This window comes from Miscanthus floridulus, chromosome 13, assembly GCF_019320115.1.
Source record: "Miscanthus floridulus cultivar M001 chromosome 13, ASM1932011v1, whole genome shotgun sequence".
Taxonomy (NCBI): domain Eukaryota; kingdom Viridiplantae; phylum Streptophyta; class Magnoliopsida; order Poales; family Poaceae; genus Miscanthus; species Miscanthus floridulus.
The window spans coordinates 61,626,044-61,642,915 of record NC_089592.1 but is presented as its reverse complement, the minus strand read 5'-3'; the positions used below and the strand labels follow the sequence as shown (position 1 = coordinate 61,642,915).

At 42.7% G+C, this 16,872-nt stretch overlaps 2 protein-coding genes across 3 annotated transcripts; both read left to right on the top strand.

Annotated features, from left to right (window-relative positions):
* Nucleotides 1-2,007: 2,007 nt before the first annotated feature.
* On the top strand, nucleotides 2,008-5,731 carry LOC136501611 (protein CURVATURE THYLAKOID 1A, chloroplastic-like). Of its 2 annotated transcripts, none has more exons than XM_066497128.1 (5): nucleotides 2,008-2,320; nucleotides 4,366-4,469; nucleotides 4,549-4,656; nucleotides 4,783-4,854; nucleotides 5,269-5,731. In XM_066497128.1, exons 1-5 carry the CDS (start codon nucleotides 2,197-2,199, stop codon nucleotides 5,335-5,337), a joined length of 477 nt encoding a protein of 158 aa, XP_066353225.1. In that variant the 5' UTR covers nucleotides 2,008-2,196; the 3' UTR covers nucleotides 5,338-5,731. The 2 variants fall into 2 exon arrangements, with proteins under 2 accessions (XP_066353225.1, XP_066353226.1); XM_066497129.1 differs by having other exon boundaries at nucleotides 2,010-2,320; nucleotides 4,369-4,469.
* Nucleotides 5,732-7,342: 1,611 nt separating this feature from the next.
* Nucleotides 7,343-10,556, top strand: LOC136500396 (14-3-3-like protein GF14-C). Its single transcript, XM_066495737.1, has 6 exons — nucleotides 7,343-7,401; nucleotides 8,503-8,915; nucleotides 9,020-9,098; nucleotides 9,241-9,363; nucleotides 10,022-10,138; nucleotides 10,229-10,556. The coding sequence occupies exons 2-6, from the start codon at nucleotides 8,524-8,526 to the stop codon at nucleotides 10,286-10,288; spliced, it is 771 nt and encodes a 256-aa protein (XP_066351834.1). The 5' UTR covers nucleotides 7,343-7,401; nucleotides 8,503-8,523; the 3' UTR covers nucleotides 10,289-10,556.
* Nucleotides 10,557-16,872: the final 6,316 nt, after the last annotated feature.

The following is a 16,872-nucleotide window of genomic DNA, read 5'->3' as shown; positions in this document are numbered from 1 at the left end:
TCTACTTTTGCAACATGCAGATAAAACACTTGCAACATACGTCTAAAACAGATGAAACATTTGGAATATACACTTGAAACACTATTGCAACATATGCAAATCCCGATTGACTTTTGCAACATCGATATAAAACACCTGCAACATAGCAATGAAACATTTGAATCACTTGAAACAGACTCTTGCAACATGCGGTTTTAGCGCAACATCTACTTGCTGTTTTTTAACTTATCTCCTTACTGCTTAGGAGAATGGAGGCTCGTCGGCGTGTGGAGCTCACCGGCATAGAGCTCACTGGTGGCGCGGAGATCACTGTTTGATGGAGAAGGCCGCTCTGGTGGAGAAGGTCACGGCAGGTCCGGTGGAGAATGCCGCGGTGGGTCTCCACACTCTGCGGGTGGAGCACGAGTTGTGCGTGGGCGAGTTACATCCCAGCTGTTGTGAGCTGCGCGTGGGCGAGATCCCCCTAGGCCACGGTGAACTGGGCAAGCGGAGCGCGAGATGTCCGTGGGCGGGCTCTGCTCGGGCTGCTATGAGCTACACGCGGGCGAGCTCCACCCCCGCCCACGGCGAGCTGGGCAGGCGGAGCATGAGAAATGCGCGGGCAGCCTCCGCCCTGGCCGGTCGCCGCGAGCTGCGCGGGTGGAGCGCTGCGAGTTGTGCGCTGGCCGAGCTCAGCTACGTTTTTTTGAGAAACTAGAGAGTTGGACGAGCGGGAGAGGATCGTTGTGTCGCTGGACGAGCCGATAGGAGAGGATTGTTTGAGCTTGTGTCGCGACCATGAACTTGAGCGTCCGGGTGGACAAACGCCCTGATGAAAAATCACTAGCATTTGAATTTGAATTTGAATTATTTTTCCAGCCACTTGACCTCTGACCGGCCTCGATCGGCCCCGTTTTAAACTTGACCGAATGGCAGGCATTAGCCGATGGCGCCTCCTCCTCCTTACCGGAGCTGCCTCGCCGGCGGGTGGCGACGCTGCTGCCGCTTCAGACTGTCACACGACTTCTGACACCACGTGCTGCACCTACCTTACCTAGTATCCACACTCCACTGCAGTCCACCCACCGGGGTCCAGTGGCGAATCTAGGATTTTAGATCAGGGAATGCCTTCAAAAAAATTTCATATATAATTTGGTAAAATCATTTGACAATTCGGTAACAATTATGAAATTTGCAATGTAATTCGGCATATATACACTAAATAACACAATAAGTTTTAAATTTGAAGATTAAGTTGAAAAACATCCACAACATTACAATATGATTAGTTCATGCATCATAATGATAGATCCAAATATATGCATAAAAGAGAGTAAGAGACTTACAATACTACTTATCTGATTTTTTTAGCCGACACTTTCTATGGAACATGAATGCGTTGATGATATCACCTTCTTCCAGCCAATTATTAAAAATGGATGCAATATCTCCATCTCTCTTAATAACTACACAATTATTAAAAACACAATACCAAATAATTAAACAAATTGCAAATGCACGGATTGAATCCTCAATCCTCATATGTGATGACACAAACACTCACATGATACTAAATTGTTGATCAATTTCGGTTGTCTCTGATGTTGAGTAAATCTCCGACCTCACTACATATTATTGATGACCGGATAATATTAGCCATGGATATAAACATGATCTTTCTATAGAAAGACGTATAGTTAAAAAAGAGATTGATTCTCACCTTAGTGGCTTAGGCACTCGGACTATATATGCACGTTAATCGTGCACGTGTATCAGGGTGATCCTCCATGTCACGTACTCGGTAGTCGACGCCGCGAAGATTCAAGCCTCGAGACGATGGCCAGCAGGCGAGACTCTAATCTATGATACCAGTAGATCAATAGAAAGTCCAGACGTCGGCGATGAAGAACTGCACGTTCTAAGACTGTACCCTAACTTTCCGAATTTCCGCTGGCGTCCTTATGGCCGCGTGGGTAGAACCTGGGCTCCCCGTCCGTATGGCCACGTGGGCCTGGAAATCAAGGAAGTCCATCATCTCTCGGCAAGGAGCAGCTCCTGCGTTCGTTTTCCATGACGCCGATACGGTTTTTTTTGTTTTCTTACAAATACAATGAAAGCATTTGCTGGATCTGTTCCCCTCTTCCTCAGTTCCTCTCCTAGGGTTAGCGAGCTTGATCCCGTGCGCCTGCTTGGGTGGCTGACCGCACAGGCGCCGAGATGGTAGCCGCTGCTGCGGCGGTGCGGCCGGTGTCCCTCCGCCGCCTCGGCGCTCTCCTCCGCGCTCCTGTGCCCTGCGGCCTGACCACCTCCCGCGTCGCCGCACCCTTCCCCAGCCGCATAGGTACTGAGTAGCTCTTCTCTTTTGATGTTCCTCTGAAACGCTCATATGCTTCAAATTTCGATATGGGATCGGCAGTTTCTCCAACGCTATTTTGGTTGTGGTACTCAGCAAAATGTACATGGCATCTTCTAGCTTATGAGCGAGTATTCAAAATGATTGGTTGGAGCTAGGCAAAATTCCGTGACATAAGACTCAACCTCCAAAATTCTATCATATATAGTGATAAAAAAGGTTATTAATTGTGATGTTGGTTCATTTCTAGCCTTTCGCACGCTGTATTTTGGTGTGTGCGGAGCCACAGACAATGCTAACATGGTTTATCATGACATTTAGAGCTTGTTTGGCTGCACACCAATCCACCCCAATCCCTCCCAACCCAAGTGGATTGGGTTGGATTGATGTGCAGCCAAATAAGCCCTTAGGGCCTGTTTGGATCCCATGAATTGAAACCAATTTCTAGAAAATGCTCCCCATCATTATTAGATTACTTTCCAATTCCTCTTAATTCCTGGGAACCAAACATGGCTTTAGAGTAATCTAGGGGCAGGGCTTTAAAGGCCACTGGTTTCCTGGTTATTTTTACAGTCAGGTTGCTAGGCTTTCCAATTGGTGAGTATAAATGAGGCCTGGGAAGCTCATTTGGTCCAAGAACATGCCAGTTTTCTCAGTTTTTTTTTCAGCATGTTGTGTGCATACTCCCTATTTTTCTGAGTGATAGCTAGTAGTAGTAGCTGCTGCTGCTGTGAAGCGTACTTGTGGATTGAGATAGAAACTACACAATTACATGAACTCTACACTGCAGGTTAAAGAAGATGTTGTTCAAAGTGAACTTGAACCCCTAGCCAGTTATCAAATGGAGATGCGCTTGTCACAGCATCATTTGTGAAAAAAACTTGAAGAAACAAGAGTTCAAACAACAGACTTGTTAATTGCCATCCATTTATGTTCCTCAGCAACAAATCTCAACTGACCTTTCTCCTCAATCAAGGGAGCTACCATACTGGCAGTAGCAGCTGGAACTATTTGGCAAGTTCTAGACACACAGCTGGCAAGACCAACTAGCAGAGCACTTCTTCCTCATTCATCAGTTTGTGAAACAGTGGCATTCTTTAAAATTAATTTAATAAAAGCATTCACAACCTTGTCCATCAAGCTGGTGCATTGTGCAAGCCTGGTACCTAGCTGCTGCAGCGAAGAAATGGCATGGCTAGGTTGCCACTGGCTGGCAAGGCCTATGTGTTGTGTGAATCCTCCTAGCTGCCACAAAGCAACTATCAACAAGTAAACCTAGCTAGTCATTACAAACCCTAGTTCTGCATCATGGAGGATGTGGGCAAAGTACATCTGATTAAGGAGAATGCTATTAGAAGAGGTAGATATTGAAGACGTCACCTGGACTGGATTTGGTAAAAGGGATTTTTTTTTATAAACATAAAAAAGAAATTCGATTTCGGCTTCCAAACAAGAGCTACAAGCATTTGTTTTTTTTCACTCACCAGGTCATTGAGTTGGCTAACAAGTTTCCCTAAACAGTTATTCTTTTTTCTGCTCTACAAGTTCCACACAAAATACAATCCAAACTCCAAGTTTTTGGTTGATATTTTTTGTTTGTGCAAAAAGGTGGTTTGTCACCAATTTTCTTGCTTAGGATCTTCATAAATCATTATTACCTGTAAAGGGGACAGGTTCCAAGACAATGGATTTGCCACTGCCTGACAAGATCTGTCTATTTTCCCTTTTCATTAAAAACTGGCATATTCTTGGGACAAGATAACCATAGCTAACTTCTTGAGTTTGTGCAGCCTGTTATAATTCATAATTGCGATTTGGTAAAGTATACCTGTTATTGTTAGCAAACGTTGAAAAAAAAGTTTCTTTAGGAAGCCAGGGGCATCTTTTTCTTTTGTTTGAAGAAAAAGGTTCCAATCGTTTAGCCCCTCCAAAGAAATACATGGCTTCAATGTCTGCTATGTAACTGGCAAAGTTATCTAAACAGAATTTGGTTGTTAGTAAAACCAGTCTAACAAAATGTCATTCTTTGTCAGCAGATTCCATGAAGATTTCTCAACTCCAATTAACAGCTACACGATTTTCAAAAGAGAATAATTTTGATGAGGATGACGAGCTCCTTTCTGAACTCAGAGATAAGGTTACTTATGAAGTTATATACCTATATGCTAATAGTCTTAGACTCTTGGTACAAAAACTTACTATGATGCCTACTACAGTGGGATGCAACGGAGAATAAGTCCTCTCTTGCCTTGTATGGTGCTGGAGCAATCCTCACTGTCTGGATATCCTTGGTTGTAGTCAAATCTCTCGACTCTGTCCCATTGGTATATAGCTAGCTTATCTTGCTACTTCCACTTACTTGTGTTTGTTTGTTCTCTAAGACCATGATGCTATTCATATTGTCATTTACTTATTTTATTATTTTTTTGTTCCCCTGCCATGATATGTAGCTCCCAGGCTTACTGGAGCTAGTGGGGCTCAGCTACTCTGGATGGTTTGTGTACCGATACCTGCTTTTTCAGGTAATCTTAAAAGTTAAAACCATGTAGGTTGGCTGTGAGACTTCTTTTCCACTATTCAACACGAGTTTCTCAAGTTCAAGTCGTCCCTTTGCTTTGCACACCTAAAAGGCTGTTGGCAGAACCGTGGAAGATGCGCAGCTTGATATTAAGAGCTTGCACAGATCAAGTTGTCCACTGTCAAGGCCTGACAAGCCTAGCAGATACTCAAACAGCTGGCTAGTGTGCTTTGTCAGAGTTAGATGCAGTGTCCTTTGCATTTTGTTTAATCTGAAGGAAATTCACAGAGCATTTAAAATACAAATAATTTACGTTGAATATGCCCTGGCGCAATGATCTGTAACACAGAGAAATACTGATTTTGTACATTTAGAAGATAATATCCAGGTTTTGGTTCTGACTTTTTTTTTCTGGCAGGAAAATCGGAAAGAATTGACCGAGCTTATCGATGATATAAAGAGAAGGATTATTGGCAATGATGATTAGCTGTTTCCTGGTTTGTAATTCAATTTCTCTGATGGAACCTTGTAGGCCTCTATTCTTAAATTAATGCCAGTCGATTTAGAAACGTCCTGGAATTATTCAGAGCTATGAGGTATGGCCTTACACACCTCCTGTGCCGTCTGCAGTTGAGCATGTTATTTGCTGAATCTTCTTATTCAGCATGGTCTAGAAAAAATCTTGTATTCTCTCCGTATATTCAACTTCTGAGGTATGGTCTTCCACACCAAGATGTACCTGCAGTTTAGCATGGTCTAGAAAAATTCTTGTATTCTCCATATACGCCGCTGTGGTTCCTCTCACAAATTCCTTGTGCTTTCCTAGCCAAAAGTTAGCCGTCAGAACATACAATTATCTGAAACAAAACCCGATGCACTTTCTTCCGCACTTGGTCAAAGATGATGCACCTTATATTGCTATATATCGAGTCATTATCAATTTATTACCAGCACGGTATGTACAGCTTCTTTGCTTTCCATGTTGCTCTGAGTTTGCCGGCAGGCTGTTTTGAGTGTTGACACTGGACACCAACCAGCTCTAGCTGCATGCTCGAATTATCGCACGAATCAATGCTGTAATGATACTGTATGATATGTATGGTGGCATGCACCGGCTGATCCCGTATCTTTGCCGTACGAACGCTGTCAAAGACGTGCCACATCTGGATTTGCATCCATCACTCTCCGGATTGCTTCGGCGAGATGCCATCCCTTTGTGCGCCCGAGATGGAACCAGCGTTGGCTGGTGGATGGTGGGCTGCTGCAACTTGCCAGCGGGAAGCGCGTTGTTTCTTTGACAAAAACTTGTACGGCGCCATCCTTTTTATTATTCTATTATTATCAGAGACGATTTCGTTTTCCGTTTATTTGGGAGCGTCTAAATTGGGAGGCTGTCTGTTTTCCGATGTCCAAATTCAGGCTTCCCGCAACCGAAAACATAATTGTACTTTTAAAAGAAAAAAAAGGATTGCTATCTGCATGATCTCCGGCCTTTTCCTTTGAAATAGAAATAAGGGTTATATATATACAATAAGCCTCCGTTTAGTTCCGAAAAGTTTTGGCTTTGGGCTACTGTAGCACTTTCGTTTTTATTTGGCAAAAATTGTCCAATTATGGACTATTTAGGCTTAAAAGATTCGTCTCACAATTTCTCGGCTAACTGTGTAATTAGTTTTTTTTTCATCTACATTTAGTACTCCATGCATGTGCCGCAAAATTTGATGTGACGAGAAATCTTGAAAATTTTTGGTTTTTAGCTTGTATCTAAACGGGGCCTAAGTAGTTGGAACAACTTTTCCTGTGCAGCACCATGTGCAGGTGAAGCTGATCCAGCTGTGCATGTTGCTCAAGTGCTGAGATGCCCCGTCGGATCAGGAACTAATAATCATTTGATTACCCGATGAATCACAAGCCTTTTCTGCAAAACATAATGTGAGCCTGTTTGCTGGGCTGATAAGTTCGGCTGGTGCTGGTTTGTTGTGAGAGAAAAATACTAGCTGATAAGCTCTGACTGAAACCAATAAGCGAACACCTATATATTCGCTTGAACTTATTCGAAACTACCAACGTATCTGCATAAGCATTAGCATAAACTAATTTTCAACAATACACTATGTTTCCACTTCCTAAACCGGACATTTCCTTAGGTTAGAAAAATGACCTATCGTTCGCAACAAGGCCGGACCCACATGTCATACCCACGGGCTCGACTTTTTGCCAACTCGCGGAGCCCGAGGGAGAGGTTCGCATGGGGATACTCGCACCGACCACGTACACCGAGCCCACCACACCGGATCATCTTTCCCGCTCCTAATGACATAAGGGTCCTACTAGCGCGCCGCGCCCGCGTGTCAGAGGCACTCGCAGCCCACCCATGCCATGCGCGAGGGTTGTCGGTGTGGGCTCCCCGCAGTCGCCGTGGCGCCGCGCCATTGGCTCGCTGACCGTAGCCTCGCGCTCGCGTCCCGCTATAAAAGGTCCCACGCTGCTTCGCCCTGTCCGCCCACCACAACCGTTCCGCCGCACACAGGAGCCAGCCCCGCGCCAGGAGGTTAGGGTTCCCGATTTACCCAGCTTCTTTTATTTTTTTGATTAGAGAAATTAATCTTGCGTGCTGTCAAGAGTGCTGCTGTCCTGCTTGATCTAGTTGCGTGTTGCATGGTTCGTGGTACGGGAGATGCGGGAGCGGTGCGAGTTTCCTCAGCCCTTTTTGTTCTTCCGATTTTTTTTTCCCGGGTGGTGGTCTGCGACGCATCTAGATCCGCTTTGTCTCGGGGTGCCGCTGTGTGGCTTTCTTCGAGCTCGATCCGCGAGATCTGAGGCTTCGAGCGCACGGGGCGCGTGGATCCGCCTGATTTGGGAGTAGTTTGGTGCGAGGGCTGACTGCTGAGCACCTTTTGGGTTTCCGTTCCCCTTTTGGGGTTAGCAACCGTGCCTGTTATCTGTTGGAGGCTTTGGAGCGGGGACACGGATGGTTGAATGTGGAATTCCTGGAGTGAAGTAGCGTGTTCAGATATTGGATCCGGATGTACGCGTGCCTTCACGGTTAGTGTATTAAAGGGTAGTTCGTTCTCTTGTTGCTAGGCGTTGGATGTTATTTCTCGATTTGTGTACTGTTAGGTGTGTCGGATTTTGGGTCATGTTTCACCTGTTTAAGGATTTATGGTTGGGTAACCTGTTGATCTGGGGTTTTGAATGATGATGAGTTGCTGTTGAATTAAATAAGATAACCTTGTCAAGGATAGATCCGGTTGGTCCTTTTCAGTGATCTGCTAGGCAGTAGTTTAAATAGGTTAGTTCTATCTGATTTCTTAATTTGATGGATTTGGGGATCACTACAGAATGAACATATCATATTAGCTGCATTGTGTGGGGTCTGCTGTTTCAATTTTTGAACCTGAACGTGGGTGCTGTAAGCTAGTGTTCGATTAGATGGTGCTTCTTGTTGTGGCTGCATTACTGTTTCGGGGGTTTTTATGACCCTTTCGTATTTCTCAGAAATGTTGTTAATAAGCTTGTTCTTAGCAAACATGAGGGGGTTTAATGGCTTAAGTTGAGTTTAGTGGCCAGCCATTACCTTTCCCATGTAATCATTTTAGTTGACATTTTGTACCTTTTTAGGCAATGGCTTATCAGTTCCCTTTTGTTGCAGTAAGTTTGTTCTTTTATCAACATGTCGAGGGAGGAGAATGTTTACATGGCCAAGCTGGCTGAGCAGGCCGAAAGGTACGAGGAGATGGTTGAGTATATGGAGAAGGTGGCCAAGACTGTAGATGTTGAAGAGCTCACTGTTGAGGAGCGTAACCTCCTGTCTGTTGCATACAAGAATGTCATTGGGGCTCGCCGTGCTTCATGGCGCATTGTCTCTTCCATTGAACAGAAGGAGGAGTCCCGTAAGAACGAAGAGCATGTGAACCTTATCAAGGAATACCGTGGGAAGATTGAGGCTGAACTGAGCAACATCTGTGATGGCATCCTGAAGCTGCTTGACTCCCACCTAGTTCCTTCTTCTACTGCTGCCGAATCAAAGGTCTTCTACCTCAAGATGAAGGGTGACTATCACAGGTTGGGAAGGGTGCAATGCAATATTACGATGTGCAATCATATCTGTATAAGCTGAAGAAACCAATCAGATTTATTAACCTTCCTGTTCTTCTTAACTATGGCAGGTATCTTGCGGAATTTAAGACTGGTGCTGAGAGGAAGGAATCTGCTGAGAGCACAATGGTAGCCTACAAGGCTGCTCAGGTTTGTTCATTTTTTCTGCTCTGATAATATGACAACTGTCAATATTCATATCATATAGATGACAAGTTCATTTCTTTGAATGCTTACTGTTAGTCTTTACACTGTTTTCTTATGAAATTTTATTCTGCTATGTATTGTGTAGGACATTGCTCTGGCTGAGCTGGCACCTACCCATCCGATAAGGCTTGGGCTTGCTCTTAACTTCTCAGTGTTCTATTATGAGATTCTGAACTCCCCAGACAAAGCTTGCAACCTTGCAAAGCAGGTTGGAATCACATCTACTTTTCTACTACATACATTCATTTTATAGTGTGTTTATGAGGGTGAGGGTTGTTTGCGCATTTGAGCTTGGGCAGAAAAAGAATATCTAGTGCCTTTTAACTGTAAAATACAGGATCCTTGTCCTAAATTGTTCAGTATATCAGGAGCTTTTATTGCTTCTCATACGAACTTTTGCCCTTATAGGTTCACATTGCTATTTGATTACTAGATATCTTGATCCCTGTGTATGAGATCAGATAGTTTCTGATTACCTCTGATATGATGATGGTTTATGATTAGTAATGCTACCACTGATATGATGAGCTGCTGATTCTCCATGTTTGCACATATCTATACAGGCTTGCTTCTAGTAGTTTTGTGCCATTCTGCCCTGTTATTGCTAGACTCTTGCTTGTTCTTAAGAACCTCGTTAAAAGGATTCTTCATGTTCTATTGGATTGTGGTGATACTTGTAAATCTGGCACCTACATTATCAAGGCGATAATGATGCCATGTGTTTTACGGTTTGAGTATCTAAAATTAATTTGTGGTAACTGGGAGGCATTCGAGTTGGTTGCCTGATCATTTAACTTTTATATTGTGCCTTAGTCCTCATGCCATTGGAACTTTGATAATTGATAATGATTGGGTAATCTTTGCAGGCGTTTGATGAAGCTATCTCTGAGTTAGACACCCTTGGGGAGGAGTCATACAAAGATAGCACTCTGATCATGCAGCTCCTAAGGGACAACTTGACCCTTTGGACCTCTGACCTCACGGTATTTTCTTCTCCCAAAATAAACCTAACCTTTATTCTGTTGCCTGTCTACTCTTATCCGGTGCTAAAAATTTGTATCTGGTATGTGCAGGAGGATGGTGCTGATGAGGGCAAAGAAGCCTCGAAAGGCGATGCTGGTGAGGGACAGTAATCTTCGAAGAGGTCATGTTGTTCCAGCCCATTGTTTAGATGATCTATGCTGTCGAAGCTGTGCCGTGCCATTATTGTAGCTGATTTGCTCTCCCCTCACTTCTTTTTCCTTATATTAGTAGGGTGGTAGTGGTCGAATTAGTTTCCATTGCTTTGTGTTGCCGCTAGTTGGCACTAGGTCCGTGTGGACTGGTATTGTTCCCCTGGATTTGACAAGCATGTCTGTGGTCGCTCTAGCGTTTTATTGAGCTTCGAAGTTATCGCATTCATTTCGGTTGCAATCAGTTATTTGGCGTGTTCGCTGGTTGGTTTTTGGGCTGGTTTGGGCTGGCTGGTGCTGGTTTGTTGTGAGAGGAAAACATTGTTGGCCGCTTGAATAAGCCTGGCTGAAACCAACAAGCGAACATGGTGATTGGCTAGATATGCGGACGGCTGTTTGAATCTGCGGTTTAACGTGTTGTGCTTTTGGATCTTCGGAAAGCGGAAACATCGTAGCGTCTGGGCTCTTGGCAGCCAGAGTTCCTCACCGGAGCTGTGTACCAATTGTTATGAAACGGTGTCTCACAACATTAACCCTTTCGTTGATCTCATCAACGAGCCTCCTAGTTTTATTTCTAAAGGGTATGTCCTTTGGGAATAGTCTCATCTGTCCACTATAAGATTAGTGGATAGGATTAGACAATTAATTTTACTCCCAAAGACAATTTCATAATTTTTTGATATTGTTAGATAGGGTTTTTTATTTTTCTCCCAAGTGCTGTCCTGTTCAAACTGGACATGTCCGGTAATTTTCGCTAGTCCTCTGCGGTGATACTAGACAGGTCTGGTGCAGCGCTCGGACAAGTCCGGTGTGACTAGTTTCTTTTCCCTTCTGCTTTGCTGTGTTCTGAGTGTTACTCTAAGTTCAATTAGTTACTAGTTGGCTAGAGTGAACTTCTGAGTATCTTTTTTGCTTTGGGGTAGATTTTGGGATAACGGCCGCATTTGAAAGAAAATTGAAATCGACTTTCATTCAAACCCTTCGGTCGCCTAGTTGGGTCCTTCACAATATGCAGCCTGTTCGGGAGGCCGTATCGTATCGTGGATTATTTACTGTTGGCTGGTTTGGTGTGAGAGAAAAACACTGTTCCCGGCTAGAAATTTACGATCGTTTACGAGTAAGCGAACAGGCTGATGAGCCTTGGCTTGGTCGTGGAGAGGCATCTGGACGCTGATTTTATCAGCAGGAGCAGCAGTGGTTGGTGGGAGTAGCGGTGGTAGGTGGGAGCAACGGTGGAGACCTTCAATCAATGCTGCCAACATTTGGTGGATCTCAAAAAGAATACTGTCAGGTAAGAAAGAAAACTTGCAATGATGGGCTCAACATCACTGTCCGCTCAAGTCACGAACCGTCAATGACATAACACTGCCAATTTGAGCCACCAACTGACAGTCTTAGTCTAAGTATCACTGTCGCCTCATGGCTTAAACTGACAGTGATATGCCACTGCCGGTTCGTGGCTTAAGCCGACAGTGATAAAGACCTTCACTGTTAGTGCTTTAGGTCCCCCAATTATTTTTAAATTTTCAACTTAAGAATCGGCAGTGAAGGATTATCACTACCGGTTGGACCAATAGTGAAAGTCAGTTCTGTACCAGTGCGTGTTAAGCATTCTCTATAGTTGATTTTTAGGTTTGATGGCCTGAAGAACTGTATGTTGAGTAGTCGGTTGGTTAGAGTACACTGAAGCTCCCTTTGGCACGGCTCATTCAAAACGGCTTCACCGGTGAAGCTAAAGCCGGTGAAGCCAGAAAAACTGGCTTTTCTCGGCTTCTAGTTCATTTTAACCTCGGCTTACAAAACGGCTTCACGCTACAGTACCTTGATTTGCGTAAAAAAGATGAAGCCGAAGCCGGCATAAGCCGTGCCAAAGAGGCCGTCTCATCTTTTTTTTTTGTCTTCTTCGTATCGGCGATGTGTTAAATCAGATGCAGGAACAATATTTTCATGTTGAAATAAAGATTCCTTTATGAAAAACTATATAATTTCTCAATGTGAAACATGTGCACAAGCAAATATAACCCAAATCAGCACGTTTTTTGAAGAAAGGGACCCCTTTAAGAACATCCCTATCGGCACTTCACTGTCATGGATCGTGTCCATTCAATTTGAGATATCATCGATCAATTGTCAGAACAGACAAGCCACCAACATGACTTTAGCTCCAAACAAAAAAGCATCGTTCTATCGGTTTCAAATAATGTTGCCTATTGCTTCTAATGACCTGTCAGTCTTCTTCACCGATCGAGATCTATCAAACATGCTCACTCATGGTGTCAAGGTTACCTACATCTCTCAATGTGGAGCTCGCATTTTCTTTCCCCTTTGAGTGGTTTGGAGCTCACATTTAGAAAAACTAGAGCGTGATCAATTATTAAAAAAATATTGTGCACCTAAGAGCGATGAGGAGGCGTCATAGAGCGAAGGCGATCAGGCTTCAACATAGCGGTCCAAAAGAGTTTCAAACATTACTGGGAAAAAAATCCTCAAGCAAGCCATTAAAACCATAAAAGAAATCATTCCTGACGGCCAATCCTTAAGAAAGGACCCTTAAAAGTAGAGAGTAAGAGAAATACAATTATCTAGTAGAGAGTAAGAGAAATACAATTATCTTATAGGCTGACCGTCACGAATGATTTTCTTGGGATTTAGCCTCCAAAGAAACAAAGACAGTCAAGTTTTCATGGTGTCAAAGAAATATGACAACCACCAGGCTGACGATCCAAAGGACATATATAGAAAAAAAGTATCTCAGGAGAGTCACATAATTTTCATGCGCATGAAATAACCAGGAATAATCAAAGTCCTATGAAAATCAGCTACCACTACGCTGCACCGTCACTTGTAATAACTAATTGAATGGTTCTTTCTTTTTTATTAGCTTTAGTGAATATTTATGACCCTAAACAGTTAAAATGAAAAAAGTTTGAAAGAAAAGTTCTATATCTCATCGAGTACCCTGCAACTTTAGTTTAGGTCGTATCTCTATCTGTAGCACCCGGTTTTAAGGATAAAATTAGATACACACCATATATGAGCCTAGAAGTTAAATATCACATATAGCTACAAATAAAGGTAATATCGATAGACAATGCTTAATATGTAACATACTTAGTACAACGGACATAACTTTAGATAGCAAACAGCGGAAAGACAACTCCGATCTTCGGGTGAAGACTCCAATTCCACAAGGACAACTGACCTGTTGATCACAAGCCTAATTCCTCCAAACTCTAGCAATCTGGTACCCATCCGGAATTTTTTCAAAGATTTAAAAAGTAAAGCAAGCATAAGTACATGTCGTACTCAACAAATATAACATGTGGTTCATGAGGCTCAAAAGGCTGACATTGGTTAACTGCGATTAGCTTTTAATGGTCACAATTTTAGCATAGGAGTAGCACAAGTTTATCACAAGCCCATATAAACACATGATCAAGTAAACATGAATAATGAATAGCATAAATAGTAATCATTAGTGAGCATCTTCATCATTAGTATCATCTGTGTTCATCATCTATTCCATAAATGTTTCAAGGCTGCTCGTGACCGTGAGCACGACTGATATACCAGTTTTACACTCTACAGAGGTTGTACACTTTCACTGTGAGTCGTGATTTACCCTTTCGTCTGAGGTAATCCGCCTCTTGACCCACTACCAAGGAAGGTCGACAGGGTTCACTATAAAGCCTTTCAAAGGTTCGTCTAACAAGTTAGGGCCATTAGATTCACTCGACAAACAGATGTAGAGCCCCCCTTCCCGATGGCACAATGACGCGCAACCTATACATAAGGGAACAGAGGCCGCAATATACCTGATTCGGCAAGCTATTCTTACGCCAATAAAGGTAACCACTAATAAGCTAGAAAATATCCTCATATTGAGCTAAAGCCATAGTCATATAGCCCTCACAGCTGTACTGTAAGTCCCGGATGATCACTTACAGATAAGTCCTTAGGGAGAGGAATTTAGAGCACCATAAAAACAACCCAATGCTCTAGCCCCCCTTATTCCATGTTGCTAAAAAGCATATTTTAATGTTTATTGCATATTACATTAGTCAAGTTACAAGATCATGGTTATTCATCTTGAGCACTAGCATAATACTACCCAATGCATAATCACCCGTAGGTGACAAGGAATTCAGGATATCAAATAGCTAGAAAAATTACTATGGTTGCTAAGGTAGACACATGCATATGATTAAAATGATATTAAGGTGAATAGGACAATAAGGAAGATCCCACGCTATACTTACCTTAAACTCATATCCTTCTTCAAGTCTAAACCTTCAAAGATCGGCTTCTTGATTCACCACGTATAGCTCATCGACTGGACAAGATCATTAAGCACCACACAAGCATCCGAACAAACATGCATAGCATTCAAACATAACTATATTAGAACAATACACCAATCAGTAAAAAAGAATTTGAAATCAAATCTACGCGTTGCTACGATCACACAGACGTGAAAAGCACGCTAATCGGAGCTACGGTGAAAAGGATACATCTACCGATACATTTGCTTTTATATAAGAAGAAAACTATAGGCTTCATTTATTTTAACTATATAAAATCATATATATAAGATATTTTATAAACAATATAAATTGAATTAAGTCAAATTTAGATTTGAATTATAAGACTAAAGTAAAATAAATCATATTTTATTTATAAAATCTAGTTGCATAATTATTATTCAAGTTAGAGTTTAAACCATAAAATTCTAGAGTTAGTGATATGATAAATATTTTTACTAATGCGTAGATAACGTCGTTAGGAATCTAACGCAACTTGGACGAGTCAAATCGGCGGTAAAACAGAGAAGTTATGGCAATTTTGTAAATAGCTGGATCTTGATTTTTGAATTAAAATAAATAAAAACAGATTTTTAAATCAGGATTAGGGACCGCAGGTTCTAAATTGACAAAACACAGGGTCTCTTTAGTAAAACTACAGGGACGGCGGGTTCTAAATTAAAAAGGAGAGGGGCTCTTATGCAAAAGTCCCATGGCGAAGAGGTATCGGGTTCTATCGGCTGTTGGACCAGAGTTGAACGAACCGGATTAGATCAGAGAAGGGGAATAGGATAACACCGGCCGAGAACAGGGATGACGCGGTGGCGTCTTCGCCGATGATGACGATTCTTCGCCGGAGAAAACGGGTAAAGGGCTAGAGGCCACTATTCAGCACGGGATCCGTACTGGAAGCTAAAGGGGAAAACAACGAACCTATTACAGTTATCTACAGCGGCTATGAGCAGATAGAGGTAACTGGCTACGAGCAAAGGTGGCGGTGGAGCGACGGCGTCATGGTTAAAGCAACACAGAGCGAGACAAAGAGAGATAAGGAGCTCTATGTGTTCGAGAACTCGATGTGGAGCTCTACGTGGTACTTACTAGCACGATGGAGCAGCAAGGCAACATGGTGACAACGGCTTCTTCTCGGCGACATTTGGACTACGGCGCTAGGGCATAGGATGGCGCTGCGGTTCGATTAGGGTTAGGTAAGGGAGGAGCGGTGCCGGGGGCTCGATATTTAAGAGGCCTGGCGGCGTGAGGCGCACGCCACCGAGAGAGCTCGTAGCGGAGACGGACACGGCCAAGGAGTGGAGTCCGGGCTACATATAGCGAAGGTAGGGGAAACAACTGATAGGTCGGGTCCACCTGTCGGCGCGAGAGGGAGCAGGTCCAGGACGTCAGGCAGACAAAAGAGAGAGGAGGCGCGCGCCCGCGTGGACTGCGGGCTAAGCAGGGCCGAGCCACTGGGCGTGTGCAGGAAGGAGCTAAGGGAAAGGAGAGAGACCGGGCTGGAGCAGGCCAAGTGGGCCGAAGCCAGTGAAGGAGAGGAGATAGTTTTCTTTTCATTTTCTAAATTCTATTTTTAAATCCATTTTCAAAAACATTTTAAATAAATTTGAATTTGGATCAAACCACTCATCACAATAAACAAAATGCAATGGCATGAATGCACAAAAATATTGCTAAGCCTTATGTTTATTTTTAATATAATGAAAAATATTATGTTTCCTATATTTCATGATTACATAAATTCAAAATTAAATTATTTTAGCACTATTTCAAAAGTGCAAATTTTTGGGTGTTACACTATCCGAGGTTTTTGAAAAAATCAGAAAATTTAAGTTTCAAAACCTGAAAACTTAAAACATAATTTTTTGACTCTAAATAATTTCAAATGAAAAAGATATCACTATAAAGTTATATCACTTTAAGCTTTACAACTTTGATATAAACTTTGTCTTCATCCAATATTTATAGGTTGCATGCTAGCTTTAAAACTAACTAGACATCTCAATTTAAGCGCTAACATGCATTCCCTAGTCCATAGCAACTCAAAATTGTACCCTTCGTTGAATTAATGTACCAAGGAAAAACTATATTTCATTCCGCAAACATGTTGACGGAGCATTTATGTCTATAAAATGCGATGTCTAACTAACAGTCCTGCAAAAGTCTATTATATTGGTGGTTAAGAGGAATAATGAACATTTTTTTTCTTGGCGGTTAGAGGAAAAGTATGCA